At 40.6% G+C, this 16,322-nt stretch overlaps 1 protein-coding gene across 1 annotated transcript in view; it reads right to left on the reverse strand.

Moving 5' to 3' along the window:
* The window catches only part of CLASP1 (cytoplasmic linker associated protein 1), a 265,864-nt gene that overhangs the window by 83,249 nt on the left and 166,293 nt on the right, over nt 1–16,322 (reverse strand). The window contains exon 20 of the mRNA XM_057745852.1: nt 2,469–2,576. Within this exon, the coding sequence (XP_057601835.1) occupies nt 2,469–2,576 (108 nt within the window). The remainder of the gene's footprint in view (nt 1–2,468; nt 2,577–16,322) is intronic.

The following is a 16,322-nucleotide window of genomic DNA, read 5'->3' on the forward strand; positions in this document are numbered from 1 at the left end:
TTAGCTACAATGTAACTGAAATTCATTATGAAATTATCGGTACACATTACTATGAAGAACCTGTCTCAGGATCTATTAATTTTGCCCATAAAATTTGAACAAACTATTAAGCTGTACAAAAGGAGAAAAGAAATCCATTTCAAACTCTAGAATTTGAACATACAGAAAAAGTGCAGAAAGATTAACTAAGCTCATAATAAAGAGAGAAATTAACATTATGCAAGGAACATGGGGTGAGGGAGAATGCCAAAAACAAAAACAAGCAAGAAGAGAAATGGCTTACCACCCGCAGGGTTAGCAGATCTGGATCCTTGGTTATGAGAGCAGACCAAAGGACAGGCAAAGTGGATTAAAAGACAATAACACAATACAGAAGGTCAGCATGCAACACAGCACAAATGTCTTTGTTCACAAACACATTAGCAAAAGAGCTGTTTTTTCTAGGTCTTGTTCCTCCTAGTTTACGTTCGTACTTATTTTTACTTTATACACATCATACTACATTAGCATTTATTTCAGATCTGCTCATGAAACACTTCTGAACCTACCGCGCGCCAGGCACAGTGCCAGGAGGACGAGATGCAGAGAAGATGCCGGGCCCTTTGGGGACACCTGCTCTCTAGTTCTGAGCAGCCTGGCAGAAGCGACTAGAACTTACCGTCTATGTGCCTCTACCCCTGCACACAGTGCCCACCACACAGGAAGTGCTCCACAGACATCAACCAAGTGAAAGAAACTGCTACTAACTAGTTTCATCTGAACGTCTCATGTCAAATTTTCCGATATTTAAATATTAATCCTCACATATTTAAATCCTCAACTATTTAAAATATGCCAACTGTTAACTGTCCTAAATCTAACATTAATGAAATCTACTATGAATGCTAGTATATCTACATTTGTAGACTATATAGATGTGCTCATATTTACCTCCTATTAAAATAATTTTTAAAAAATATTTGATTTATATACACGAGTTTAAGGTCCAGGCTTGATCATTTGCTGGTATTGTCTCTTTTCTGTGAGTGGAATTTGGTGAGTAAAATAAAACTGAAGAGCTTTTAAAGTGGGTCCCCAAGGCGAGGTGTGGTATTTTAATAAGACAAATATTAAAGCTCCATCATCCCCCACTACAAAAGGAACTTTATTTTCACCACCACTTAAGCAGAAGACCCAGCCAGGGGGAGGGACCAACGCCAGTGAAGAGCAGACATAAAGAAATGTGCAATACTGTTCAGCTCTCACACTCCAAGAAAGGAAACAACCCTGTACAATTGAAGGGTTAAACCATTTTTTTATTCAACTCAGTTTCAACATATTAACCTATACTCTTAGTCTCGAACATTTTTGGCCAAGAAAATTTATTTTGCGGTAAGATCCCACTCCTATTTATGAGGTCATGACCAGAGTTTTATATCTATCTGTGACTCCAGGCATCACTAGGGTTCAACGGAATAACCAGAGCCTGGATACTACTCCCCAGGTCGAAGCTGGACGACACCTGCGTGGCCTACGTTGTGTGGTGTGGGGTAATACACTACAAGCATGGGCTTCTGTTGCCTCACAGCAACATGACTGACCTTGCACTTTCTTTTCAGAAAGGATAGTTATCAAAGGGACATGGGAAAGCACCTAAATTCAGGAGTTGCTGAGAAAGGCACTCTAACTACTTAAGAGAGAAGCGGCCTCACTGCTCTCTACAAGCCGGACAGCTCCTGGGGCCACGAAGGAGGCCGACCCCATCAGCTGACAAGCCCCGAGCATGCGAGAAAGGCAGCCTTCCTCCGCCACAGTCGCCCTGCCCAGGAGGACCTGACACCCCGCCCTCCTCCATGTGCACAGAAAGGGAAGCTGGGAAGTGAGACACCAGGCCCGGATCCTAAGAGAGATCAGAATACGCTCATCCCATTCACAGCTGCTTTCACGGCTGATGCTAACAAATCAGGTGACTCAACATATACAGAGAAGCAGTAATGGAAGCGAGGGCAGCTGAGCAAAGCGAGAGCCCACACTGGCAGGAAGAGAGGAGCAGAGGGACGTGTTAGCACGGAGGGTGGTGGGGGCAGCTCTGAATGGATTTACTTATTGCCGCTGGAGAGAGACCTCAGCATGAACAGTCATCTCCCCAGTGCTGCTCTTAGATGGCATCAGGATTCCTCATCAATAGCAAAACGGTCCCTACCCAGGTACGTTTCACTTGGAGAGGCTTGAGGGGAGGGAGAGAAACTACATTTCAATGTTTAACGCCTAAGGATACAAAATGTAAATCCCCTGGGAAGGAGACACAGGTACACTGAAATACTCCGTTTTGTAAGCATCCAACAAACATCAAGACTATTCACTGTGTCTTAGAGCCACAGAAATGTGTTTCTCCTCCTGAAGTCAACAGAAATACTATCAATTTTCAACTGTAGAATGGCTGTTGGATAAAACTAAGATAACAGAGAGCATAAAGTATACTTCCTTACGCTGGGACTGTGAGACCACTTTGGCGCGACTGCGGCCCCGACTGTCAGAAGGCGTGGAGGCAACGTTGGTGGCGCTCCCAGAGCTCTGCCGCCGCGTGCGGATCCGACCTGGAGGACACGGCAAAAACAGTGGTTCCATAATGTTTCCAGCAAGCGCGACCCACTTGGTAGAGCACCCACACCATAAGCAAGGGGTACGGGTTAGGCCACCTCCAGGGACCTGGTCTCCCACGTGCGGTCCCGACACACATCCCTGTGTGCACACACGCATCCAGTCTGCACACACAAATTCTGCAGACATGTCAAAAACTCCTCGGAAGGACTCAGGAACCTAACAGGTGCTTTTGTTCCACCTGTTTTAGCATATTCTATTTTCAGATAAGGAGGTGATAGTCGCTTGAGGGTTTTTTTTCCCACAATTTTTTTTCAGATTAAATTCTCTCTCCTGTTTATTGCCTACATATTTGTCAAAGTTCCAAAAGCAGAAAAGAATATTAGCTGTCATCTTCAGAAAAATACTACAGAAAAAAAGAGTAAATGCAAAACAAAACAAAACAAACAAAAACTTCTTAACTCAGTAACCAACAAAAGCTATAGCACCCTGGACAATAAATGTGCCTCAATACATAGCATTAAACGTCTATTTTAAAGCATGTATGCTAGCAAGTTTCCAGGCTGCAAAAGATGGAAGTTTATAAAAAGAATCAATATTAGGAGTACCTAGAGAAATGGCCTAAACATAATGCAATGTCATAGGCATTTAGGAAGAAAATTTGCCACTGTAAGTAAAGCAATGTGTTAACTCCAATTATTATTATTTTTTTTTTGGCACACGGGCTTAGTTGCTCCGCGGCATGTGGGATCTTCCTGGAGCTGGGATCGAACCCGTGACCTCTGCATTGGCAGGAGGATTCTTAACCACTGCGCCACCTAGGAAGCCCAACTCCAATTATTAAAGCATGAAACCATAAAAATAAAAATGAATTCACAAATGCAAGATCACTGATGGTAAGACTAGAATGATTAGGAATTAAACTTTTTAAAATTCAGGGCTTCTTTGTTTTCAAAGGGGCACAGATGCCGCAACTGCCATAATTCAATCACAACAGCAATCTGATAGGGAAAACAAAACAATCTGAACTCCCGCCGGCTTCTTATATTGTTCAAAAGCACATCTACCTCATCAACTGAGGAAGCTTACAAAAAGGCAATACAGAAAAACAAATCCTAAGGCTTGAAAAAAGTCCAAGAAAAGAAGGTAAGGAGCAATAAAAGAAAGCAATGCATTTAATTTAAAAAAAAAAAAAAAAGGAAGAAAGAAATTGACTAGAAAGAATCAATGACTTTCAATAGCAGTGGAACAAAAGATCTACGAGTTCTAGAATCTAGACTAAAATTAGGAGCTATATCATACATTATACTATGAGCTATATATATGTGTGAACTCAAAACCCTCACACCAACACAGAAAGTAATTATTCCCATTTTACAGATGAGGAAACAGAGAAGCAAGGGGATTAATTAATTTGTCCAAGTTCCCACCACTGGTTTAGATACCTGTGCCTGGCTGGCTGGCTGACCTGTGAGTTAGAGCATTTTACTCTCCTAAGGAAGTCACCAAGCTACATCAAGGCAGTCACAAAGCAAACTGAGTGTGAAAAAACAACTGTGTTTAATTTCTTAAGACTTTTTAAAAGAGTATCCAAACCCATTCAGCTAAGAAAATAAAAATCTTCTTTGTTATGTCCCTGTATCCTCCACCTCCCTGCCAACATCTGGTAACATGATCCCAAACCCAGCCGTCATCATTCCCTTGTGTTTATGTTTTTAATATACAGTTGTATAATCAAGAAACAGATAGCATTATTTTATGTATTTTAATGTTTTATATTGTATCATAGGGTATATATTTTTCCAAAACTTACTGTTTGGCTCAACATTTGTGAGGTCACTTATGGAAGGTGTTTTTCTGCAGGACGTAAAGGAGAGACCCATTTTACTTTTTCCATGACCAATGAAGGTCCAGATAAATTTAGTTAACCCCTTTCTCACTAATCTACAAAGCCCCCTTTGTCACTTACAAGTACTTGTGTAGACGCAGGGGTCTGTTTCTCCCTGTCGAGAACGCCGCATTAGTCCACGTGTCCACCCTGTGCAACGCAGACTGTGGTGAGGGGCTTTTCAAAATTACCTTCCCAACTGGTAGGGCAAATCAAGTCACTTTCCTCTAAAGCCCTTTGCTCTCTTGCATATGCATGTGAAGATACAATAAAAAGACGTGTTGAAATTCTGACTGGCAATGTGGAATTTGGGGTTAATTGGGGGGGGCAGCTTTATGATACTGATCTTTCCATTCATTAGTGTTTTCTCTATTTCACTTTCTCCAATGTCTTTCAATAAAGCCTTATAATTTTTTCCAAAGGTGTTATTCAATTTCTGTAGACTTATTCAAAGGTGCTTTATTTTTATTATACACCATACAGTTTATTATGTTTTCTAACTTGTGGACAAATTAGAATGTAACTTATATTTTCATCTTAACTCTAGGAATCTTGCTAAACTTTTATTAATTTTGCCAGTTTACATGTAGATCATTTGGTGCTCTCTAAACAGAAAACCACCTGCAAATAAGACTTCAGTTTTCTCCCTTTAGGTACGACCCTTTGATCTCTTTCTCTGCTGTCTTGGATACACAGCACAATGCTAAAGAGAAGCACGAGGTAGGCCTTGTTTTCTTGAGCCACATTTAAAAAAATAACTCTGGAATTTCACAAAAACTATAATTTCAACAAGTTAAGAAAAAGCATTCCTAATTGCTAAGAACTTGTCAAAAATGTTTGCGGATTTTTTTAATGCTTTGCCTGCATCTTCTGAGATATTATTCTCCTAAACGTGCTGAGCTGCATCTATGAGGAATGAAAGTATTAAACCTGGGCTAAACCTCCACTGTCATGACTCTCACACTCACTTACACAGAATGCCTGTATCGTACCTCACCTGATTCTGGTGCTAAGGTTACAACAGCTACATAATACCAGTGAGGAAAGCTCCCTCGCTTTCTGTTCTGAGTTTATGTAAGACAGGAACTGTCCAATGCTTCACAACTTGCACGTATATATATGGATTATACATCTGAGCACGGTAGGGATTTTGGATATCTTTTCTATTTTAATTGAGTAATTAGCTTTCGATGGGGGGGGACAGAGTTTTAAGTATTGATTCAAATTATTTAATATGTAGTCTTATAACTACTTGGGTTTTTTATTCTTCTTGAAGAAAGTTTCTTTTCCCCTAGAAATATGTCCAATTTGCTTTAAAACTGTTAACATAAAATTGTCAGTTTTCTCCTACTACCCTTTAAAGTTCTACTGATCCACACTTAACCCACCTTATTGTTGCTAATAGTTTGTAGGCATTCTCCTCTTCCACTGACCTTTCCAAAGGTTTGCCTATTCTATTAGTATTTTCAAAGAATCAAATTTTGTATTTCTTAATCCTCTATCGAGAATGTTTAATTCCGACTTCATTAACTTTTATCTTCATTACTTCCCTCCTCCTTTTCTTTGGGTTTATTCTGTTCTTTCACTAACTCACTGGGAACAAACTAATTCAGTCTCTCCTCTAATATGAATTCAGGGCTATGAATTTCCCTCTAAGCACTGCTTCTGCTTCATTCCACAAGCATTAATATGTAGTTCAAAACAATATGTTGCTTTCTTAAAATTGGATTATAGGATCTCATTTGCTAATGTTCTGCTTTGGAAAAATAAGCTGGATCCATACTTCACACTTTACACCACGAAAAACAGCAAATGTCAAATATGAAATCATCAAAGTTTCAGGGGACTTTCCTGGTGGTCCAGTAGTTAGGACTCCTCACTTCCATTGCAGGGGGCGTGGGTTCAACCCCTGGTTGGGAAACTAAGATCCAACATGCAGTGCAGCACAGCAGGGAAAAAAAAGAAAAAAGAAAAAGAAAAAAAAAAGTTCTAAAAGAAAACATGGGAGAATTCCTTTGTAACTTGTAGTGGAAAGTGCATTCTAACTACAACAAAATTAAAAGCCCTTAGAAAAGACTGATAAATTTAACTGATTTTTTTCTTTGTTTTTAATCTCAGGACGGCAGGAAGAAAACTAAGAGCAAATTCAAGAAAATGACAAATTGGGGGAAATTATTTGCAATTCATGTCATAAGGTGTTAATTTCCTTACCATACAAAAGATTCTTAGGAATCAATAATAAGTTCAACAACCAGTGTGCTGGTAAATGTTTAACAATTACCGGGGAATGGGGGGGAGGAGGGGTGTTCTGCTGACTTGCGGTGTTTGCAATTTCCCCGGTATAAATATTCCCACCTTGGCCTATTTGAGCCTACTGATACGATATAAACCAGCTTATAAAATGCTGAAAATTTAACAACTGGATCTCATGAACTGGTTAAAGCCAGCTTCAACACACCACTGTCACACCCCAATCAAAATGGTCAAAGGCTAGGAACAGACATTTAACAGAGATAGAAATTGCCCCTAAATGTGTGAAACAGTGTTCAGCCTCACAGTAAGGAAAACAATATTAAAGTGACGTTAAGAATGCTATTTATCATCTACGAGACTGGCAAAATCTTAAAGATTTGCTAACATTCTGGCATGTAGGCAAACAGGCACTCTCATTCATTGCTTGTGGGAGTTAAAATTAATACAGCCCCTACAGAGGGCTATTTGGCAATATGTACCACAATTACAAATGCACGCACTGTTTAATCCAACAATTCCACTTTGGGTCATTTATCCTCCCAGTACTCTTGTGTCCATGCAAAATGATATATATGAAAGGTAATTCATGGCAGCACTGTTTGTAATAGCAAAACTCTGGAAGCAATGCAAAAGTCTATCGTTATGGGTTTGGTTGGCTCAGGTTAACCCGCATAGGGGACTGTACAGCAGTGATAATGAAGAGGTTCTCCAACCTAACACGGGAGCATCTTACGCTATAACTAAGTGAAAATAATGAAGATCCAGAATACTGTATGTAAATATGCTACCTTTTATGTGTTTAAAAAAAAAGGAGACGTATGACTTCTATATTACATATTTTTTTTTTGGCTGGGCCACAGGGCTTCTGGGATCTTAGTTCCCCGATCAGGGAACTGAACCGGGACCCTGGCAGTGAAAGTTTGGAGTCCTAACCACTGGACCACCAGGGGATTCCCTACATTACTTCTTTTTTTAAATTTTTTAAAAAATATTTATTTATTTAGTTAGTTATTTAGGCGGCTCCGGGTCTTAGCTGCGGCACACGGGATCTTTTAGCTATGGCATGGGAACTTAGTGGCGGCATGCATGCAGAATCTCGTTCTCCAGCCAGGGATTGAACCCTGGCCCTCCTGCATTGGGAACACAGGGTCTTACCCACCAGACAACCAGGGAAGTTCCCCTACATTATTTCTTTATGCAAAGAAACTATGGATAAAAATGAAACTAAAAGCAGTAACATACTGGGGTTAAAGGAAAGAGGTGATAACTAGGCAAATGAAGGACAAAGACTGGGGTGGGGGTGAGAACTGTGCATCTATATTTTCTGAGTTTTGAACTACATTAATGTACTAGTTATTCAAAATTTGTATTTTTATATACAACCCAGTATAAAGATTAATTCCCAAATACTCTTTAGTATATCTTGAGGCTTCTTTTATTAAGTCCATAAAAATTCAAGTCTATTACATCTTAGTGATTTATTGAAACTTTTATTATATAGAAATCCTCTTTTTGCCTTTTTGGGGTCTGTTATTAATAAACCTTCAACAACTTTCTTTTACTATGAATTCCTCATCCTTTGTCTTTCACTCTATCTGTAGCCTTACATTAAAGACTTAATCTCTTAAAATATCATATTGCTAGGTCTTTTTAAAAAATTTAAGTCTAACAATCTTTCTGTTTTAACTGGAAAGTTCAGTTCATTTGAGCTTGTTCTTACCACTTATAGGCATGCTTTTTATTTGTCTTGATTTCTCATTTTCCTTTCACCTTCGTTTCCTCCTTTGTCTTAATTTTTTTTAAGGTATGCTTTGCTATCTCTAAGGTAACAGCCTAACAGATTAGAATAATATTATTAAAAGCACAACTTCCATTAAATCATACTTTTGGGGAGAACAGTTTTAAGGACCCCTTTCTTAACCTTTTTGAGATAATTGTAGGCTTACAGATTTGACTGTAAGATATAATACACAGAGATCCTGTGTGCTCTTTATCCAGTTTCTCTCAATGGTAACATCTTACGAAACTACTGTAGAAAAGCAGATATAGGACATGGACACTGATAAGCTCCACTGATCTGATCCCGAGGCCCCAGCTGTATTTAAACTCTGGCTCTCCTTTATGGGTAGTCTCTTTTTCCCTCTGGCTGTTTCTAATGTCTTTTTTCTTTTTTCTTTTTTTAATCTTTGATGTTCTGCAATTTCCCTATGATGTATTTAACTGTGGATTTTTCTTTTTGTCTTGCTTGGGATTTACTGGGGTTTTTGCATCTGCAGTTTAGTGTCCTTCAACAATTATGAAGATTCCCAACCTTTCTCTCTTCAAATACTGTCTGTGCCCCAGTCTCTCTTCTTAAAATCCAATTAGATTAAATTTCCTCACTACCTTCCCTATGACTCAACATCCCCATCATATTTTCTAACTCCATCCTTCTGCATACTCTGGACAATGTTTTCTTATTTTAAATTCGTAAGTTCACTCTTCAGCTTCATTGGTTCTGCGGCTCAATTTACCCACTGAGTTTAAAATTTTAATAACATTATATTTTCATTTCTAGAAGACCCATTTGTTCTTTTTCAAAACCTCCTTGGTCATTTTTTACAATTTCTTATTCCCCTGCTTGTCTTTCCAAATTTTTCATTTCTTTAAATATTAAGACAACAGAATGGTTTCTTTTCTTGGAACTTTATGGGGATTCTTTTAAGACCTAGACTGAAAGTGAGGATCTGTCTGCTTTTGCTAGCGTCCTGTGGACACAAGCAATCCACAGCCACTTTAAAATGATTTCTCTATCTGGGTTTTTCAGACCACAAAGGGAGCATAAATTCTGACCAAAAACCTGCACGAAGGCCCAATTTATGGCTGCAGCTTCTCAGGGAAGATCACCTTCCCCGCTCCACCCAGCACTTAACATGAAAATGGCAGATTCCCTCTTGTCTTCTTCTGTATAGCAGAGCTAACCTCTTGTTCACCAGTGACGACGCAGGCCTTGGGTGGGTGCGGGCTTACTTCCTGTCACTCCATGTCCTAAGCACTCAGCACAGCAAATGCCCCAGGTCTCCAGGATTCAGCCAACAACCTCAGGATGCAAACCAGCTCTGGCCCTCACCTCCTAGGGTTTCTGCTCTTGCTCAGGTCTGCAGATGTGTGGCTTTACTGCTCTTATTCCAGATGAGTGGTCTGTTCTCAACTGGGTGGACAACTAAATTCTACATACTGCTAAAAATGCAAGTTACTTATTTCTGTTAAGCATTTAAATATAGCAATTTCAAATTATATAAAAGACCCTTAAGTCTCGAAGAATTAATTACGTTTTTATTCTTTTTCTCTGCTGTTTCTCACTCATAGTGGATGTAATTTTGGACTATGAGGTCATATTTGGCATATTTTAATCTGTGGGGACCATGAGAAGCCAGATTTGAGAGTGGCTTCCTCTGCAGAAGTTCAATGTTTGTTCCTGTCAGGCACCCTTGGGGGCTGTAAACGCAGACTGCTTTAATTCATCAGTTTGGGGCTTCCCAGATACCACAGATGATAAAAACTGAAAGCACAACCTGTGTGAGAAGAGTTTAGTTACAAATTAGGGGAGACTGGTTTTCCTTTGCCTGGGACAAAGCCAAGAGAGAGATCATGTCAATCAATTTGAAGATAAAAAGGTTTCTTCCCCAAGCCCACCTTTTCATGGATATGTAACACTTTTACAAAGCTGGGTTAGTGCCAACTCAACTCTCACCTAGGAGCTTACATGAGTGACCTCACAGCACCCTTAACATAAGTTTTGGGGAGTTTAAAGGGCCTCATGTGTACATTTCCTTTATTGGAAGGGGTATGGTTTGTTTTAGTCATTCAATTAATTTGGCAATATTACTCTAAGTGCCTGTATGTGTTTTAAAGAGATGATATAAAATACTCTGTGGTCTTCAGTAAATACAAAGTCTACTCAATAAATGCAACGAGCAGTAAATACACACTTCAGTTCTATCCTGTGACCTGCTAATGACATATTCATTCATATTATATTTTGACAGAGACAGAAAGATGTGAAAAAAGAAAAAAAAAAAAAGCCAGCATAAGTAAAAGACACAGAAATGGGATATTCAGGAACTCTGTGGCAGAAAACAAATTCTGGAGGGAGAGACGTGATGCATCAGCACACACATGCCCAGAGAAGAGCAGATGCAGAGGACAGCAAAGGCCTGGGAGAGCAGTGCAGCCTCTCACTCTGGTGGGATAAAGAACATCCCTATCTCCTGGCCTTTTACTCATTATTGACGGGGGATTTCTGTAGAAACTAATGCCTGCGGCTGACGATCTGTTATGTAAATGAATATGAACCGTCTCTGTTCCGTAACGTACTAACCCGTCTCTGGTCAGTAATGTGCTAATAACGCTGCTGAGAGCTGTTCACTGTCACACTGCCCTTCTTCTAGAAAAGCCTCAGGACGGGAAAGTAAACCAGTTTCACCTAAGACAGAACTCATTCGACAGCCTCTCATTGCTCGGGTCTTTAGGCATGAGAATGAAATGGTCTCCAGATACATCTCACTCAAGTGCGGACATTTGGGCCCAGGTACCTGCTTTACACTCACTGTCTGGGGCACAAAAGGCAACCTCATTTTGAAAGAACCTAAATTTGGGAAGTTGATCACTTGTAAATTTTGCTACCTACAAGTATCACCCGCCCCTCGTAACTTTACTCATATTTTTTAAAGATAAAAGTAAAAGAAGTTTAACACTTTTATTTCTATGTGAACACAGATAGTTTTTCATTGTGTAAAAAGGCCAACTACTTAAAATGCAGAGTTCTTCGACAGACATATAGCAATACCAAATGTTTTATTTCCCAGTAAAACAGAACTAAAATATAAGTTCCTTTGCCTGAGGGGGGACAAGGCTACACAGTTTTCACTGTGTAATCTTAATTACAATCACCAATAGGTAAGCATGGCCTTTGACCACACTGAGTAACACACAATTACCTACACTCTGAACCCATCAGGAAGTCGTCAATAGCCACAGCTCGTTGAAGTATCTTACCTCTTCATTTAAAATTATTCATTTTGGGAAAAAAACACGAATAATACATTTCCTAAACCCAGCAGCTATATTTAAACAAACAAACAAACAAAAAAAGGCATAAGATGAGAAGATGAGAGCCATTCATTTCCACACAACTGGAGTATCTGCAGCTGCCCTGGTACCCGCAGGACTGGTTCCAGGGCCTGCCAGGGATGCTCTGGTCCATAGATGCTCAAGTCCCACAGCTGCCCTCCACATCCCTGGAGCAACCAACTGCAGACTGTGCATCTCTGTATGTTTACTAAAAACAATCCGCCTATAAGTTGGCCCGCACGCCTCAAGCCCATGTTGTTCAAGGGTCAAGGGTAATCACAAACTCATCAACTCTCTTGCAAGCAGCATAGCAGACAATATCCATGGCCTTCTTCCTCCAAATCCCCGAAGTCACTGAACATGACACACTGAAAGATAACCTGGAAATAAACTTTTGTCCAAAAGTTCAGCTTTGAGTTCTTCACAAAAATATTTTTCTGATTAGTCATATCCCAGAGAATATTTATTTTTCTCAATTACGATAACAAGGGAGTTGCCAGGTTTCAAATGTATTGTCTGAATTTTGAATTTAGAGCATCCAACCACTGGATTCCAAATCATATTTTCGCGTCCTGATGCAAGTACCTAGCACTTGTCTCAGGAGCTAGATAGTAAAATATTCAAAAGACTTTATTAACAAATTTTCAAACGGCCCACAATGATGCCAAAAATTCAGACAGGAAACGCACGGCAAGATGCTAAGTGATATTCGCTGCATGTGTAGCTTTTCTAAGCAGCCCTGCTAAGTTTCAGAGCTGAAACAAACAGAAATGACGGCCTAGAGGGTTCCAATCCACAGGCCTCCCAGGGCCTCTATTTCCGTCTCTGACTGGCTAGATCTGTGTTGGCCTGGATGGCCCTCGGACTGAGATCAAGGTGCACTGGGCTCCCCTGGATAAGGTTCTCTTCCAGCTAATTCTGAATTCTATCCGATTAAGGGCCCACAGATCATCCTCCACTTTCTTATCAGAAGGAGAACCAGAGAGACTGCCTGTCCTCAGCCTCTTGCATAATAACTGAGTAAGCAACTTTCTGATCTTGCTCTGGACAGGTAAAAGAAATCTGATACAGAAAAAAAAAAAAGCTAAAAATCCCCACTGCTGGGTGGAATAACAGGCTGATTTCAATTCTGTTACATATGTATATGAAACCGACCAGGGCATTCTGCAAAAAGAGTATGATTTCCCATGTCATTTCACCACTTTTCGTCTGATGAGACGAAATACATTACTGTGTCCCACCCTCCACTCCCCGTCCATCTAGGCTGAGGAAATACTCAGGATTGTTTCTTGGGGAAGGAGAAATATAAAATGACTCATGTCAACAAAAAAATGAAGAAAATCATGCCCAGCCTCAGCCTTCTGTCACAAATGACATCCTCATTGTGACATAGGCCTTTCGTCCATTTTTCTCTTTGGAACCTTTTCATTTCAAAAACTTATCCAACCCAAGAACCACCGGGGGGCTTGGTGAAAATTCAGATTCCCTTTCCATTTTCAGGGGGCAGGAACTAGGACTCTGCTCCTGTAGCAAGCGTCTGGGTGATTTTTACGATGAGCTGTCTGAAGAACACTGATCTTGAGACTATGCTCGTCTTTTCTAAAAATTCCATTGGAATTTTTCCTTTGTGAGTCCCTTAGTAAGTAACATATGGAGTAAAAGTGCTGTAAGCTGCACATCTCGAGATAAAACCCAGTCTACTCTGCCGGCTGGCCTTTCAGAGTGGCTGAATAATACAGGAAAGTTATCTAGCAGTTCCTAACTGTTAAATCACTCTGAGGGTTGGTGGATCTAAGCCAGTGCCTTAAGCAGGTGAGGTTAACTCTAAATTTCAATCATTTGAAACACCTTGCTTACTATCTGCAAAGCTGATCTTGTCTAGCATGTACTAATCAAACACCTGCACCAACGGGAATAGCTCCATCTAAAATTCTAAAGAATGAAACATTAGAAAGAGCCTCTTGAAAAAGACACAAAAAGAAAACAAAGTGGATGTAGTTGCATGTATTTCTTCCTCCAGCTATATCCCTGTGTGTCACAGAGAACAAGGCTGACGAGTGGGTGAATAAGAGTGAATGAATGAATGGGGTATGTGTCAGTGAGACAAACAGAAATGGTAGCATATAACTCAGTAGCTTTAAGGGAGAGAAAAGTATTTTTTTAATGTCTAGAAATTACCTGCTAGAAAACCTTTACCAGTCTTTAACCTGAATTGACAATTGACACTTAAATTTATGTTTAAAAGAGGAAAGGCAAATCCTGAGAGGCCCACAAAAGCACAAAGAGGAGGAAACAAAAGCTGAGGTGATGCTTCAGGAGTGACAGAATCTGAGACCAGCAGCCCAGGAGGTCATGTGATGCTCCTCCCAGCATGGGCTCAGAGTGACACACCACGCACAGCATACTCAGGGCCCAAATTCACAAGCACAACGACTGCACAAGAAAGGAGAGGAGAGCTCAGGTGGGGGGAAGGCAAAACCCGGTGGAAACAGGATGAAGAAGAAGAGTACAGGGGAGCGCATGCAACGTCTCATGCAGGGACCCCAGGGAGGGCGAGGGCACCAGGCAACACTCGTGGGACAGGGGACCAGTGAGAGGGAGACACACCTCGGTCACAGAGACAAACCGCTTACCCTCCGCTTTAGTGGCAGTACCATCTTTAAGCAAATTAAAAAACAAGGGAAGGGACAACAGGGAACAGTTAGTAACATCAAAAAAATTAAAAAGCAGAATGTTATTATTAGCTACTAAAAAAGCAAAAGTACAATTTAAAATAAAATTAAAAGGGCAACAAGTTCAACAGCAAAGCAGAATCTGAAGCACGTAAGTGCACCTTCTATTGAAATCAGCTTAGGAGAATGTGCTTTTGCCTGCAGAAAACACAACACGAAAGGGCAACCCAGGGTCATGCCTCAGCTGGTCGACCAACTGTGTCTCTGATTTGGCCAACCTCATTCTCTGAATCAGAGTTCCTTTTTCCTCGGAACAAAGTACTAGCAGAATAGAGGGGGCACTGAAGGACACCCAAAACACAGAGGCAGTAAGTCAGCAGCTTTCAGAAGCTAGCTGTAGCAGCCGCACGCGAGCAGCAAAGCCGTCCAGCCCGGTACCTGAGTCAGGGCCGAGAGACTCCGAGTCTCCCCTCACGTGTCTGGACTCTAGAAGTTCGGAAAAGGACCATCAGCTTTCATGCTACACTCCTCACAGATGTAACATGTCAACCTCAGTAACAACTTCTTAGAAGGATTATGTTATATTTGGGGGCTGATTTTTTTGGTTTTTATTATTTTGGACATCAGAAAAGCAGAGGTCGAGCTCTCAGGAAATGTTGGGAGAATGGGGAAAACTCCGGTCTTGTCATTCGAAGAGGTAACACTGGGCTGAAAATTTATCACCAGTGCTTCTAAAAGGTCAGTTCTGTGTCATCAGAACAGAAGACCCGAGTGCTTTTACTAGCACCAAGCAGAGTCCACAGGGCCCAGGTTAAAAGAGCTCAAATATGCACAGAAAACAAGGACTGCTGTAACTTTATTCAAGTTTTCCAGCAACGAAACAAAGACTAACTACAGATTCTCAAGGTGGATCAAACGGAAGTAGAATGAACAGAGTGCCTTCACACAGAAGAACTTCTGACTCCTCTCTTATTCAGTAATCACACAACAACACGAGATCGTAAACATGCCTACATGATGCTGTGAGTTAAATGACAGAAAAGGAGAGCTTTTACTGGGTATCTGCCCCATCTCAATGAGGCATTTCTATAGAGAAAACAAGACTGACTTTACAACGTCCCCCAACATACACCTTCCCTTCTAGATTAATAATGTTCCTGTCACAACCACAGTTTCCTTTGCCTTACAGGATAGTAGTTTACAAAGCACTTTTATACAGTTTCATTTGTCCCCACCACATATGGGAAATTAGGTGGCTGTTATTACAACTCATTCATGGGTAGAGGCAACAGACTCAAAGGTTACACAGCCTGATCAAGGTCACCGAGTGACTCAAGGTCGGGCCCGATAACCTGCTCTTGGTGCTCTCTCGCTCTGCTTCCATGCTTTCAGAATACTAGCTGTACAAATGAGTATGGAATTAATTTGTAAACCATGTAAGTAATAAGTCTCGATGTTTCATGAAGCTTAAATTGTATTCATTTCCTTAAAACCCAAAATAAAACTAATCCAGCTAAGTCTCCAGAGTTTGGCTTTGAAAAACTCTGTTTCAACAAAAATAAACTAAAATAAACCATCAGTCTTACTTACACTAGGTGTGAAATGTCTGCTGAAAAACTGACCTACCATGCTGTCAGATATTAATTCTTTTGAAAATATTTTTTTTACTCTGTTGGGCTGCCACCAAAGTAGGTACCCACTCCTCCTGAGGTGACACAGGGAAGGACGACACCCCTTTTGTACCACATCCCTCCCGCTCCTCCAGAGCCCCTGTCCCCTCCCTCCCCCAACTCAGGCTCTGCTCACACCCACGTCAG

The sequence above is a fragment of the Hippopotamus amphibius genome, chromosome 8 (assembly GCF_030028045.1).
Source record: "Hippopotamus amphibius kiboko isolate mHipAmp2 chromosome 8, mHipAmp2.hap2, whole genome shotgun sequence".
Classification (NCBI taxonomy): domain Eukaryota; kingdom Metazoa; phylum Chordata; class Mammalia; order Artiodactyla; family Hippopotamidae; genus Hippopotamus; species Hippopotamus amphibius.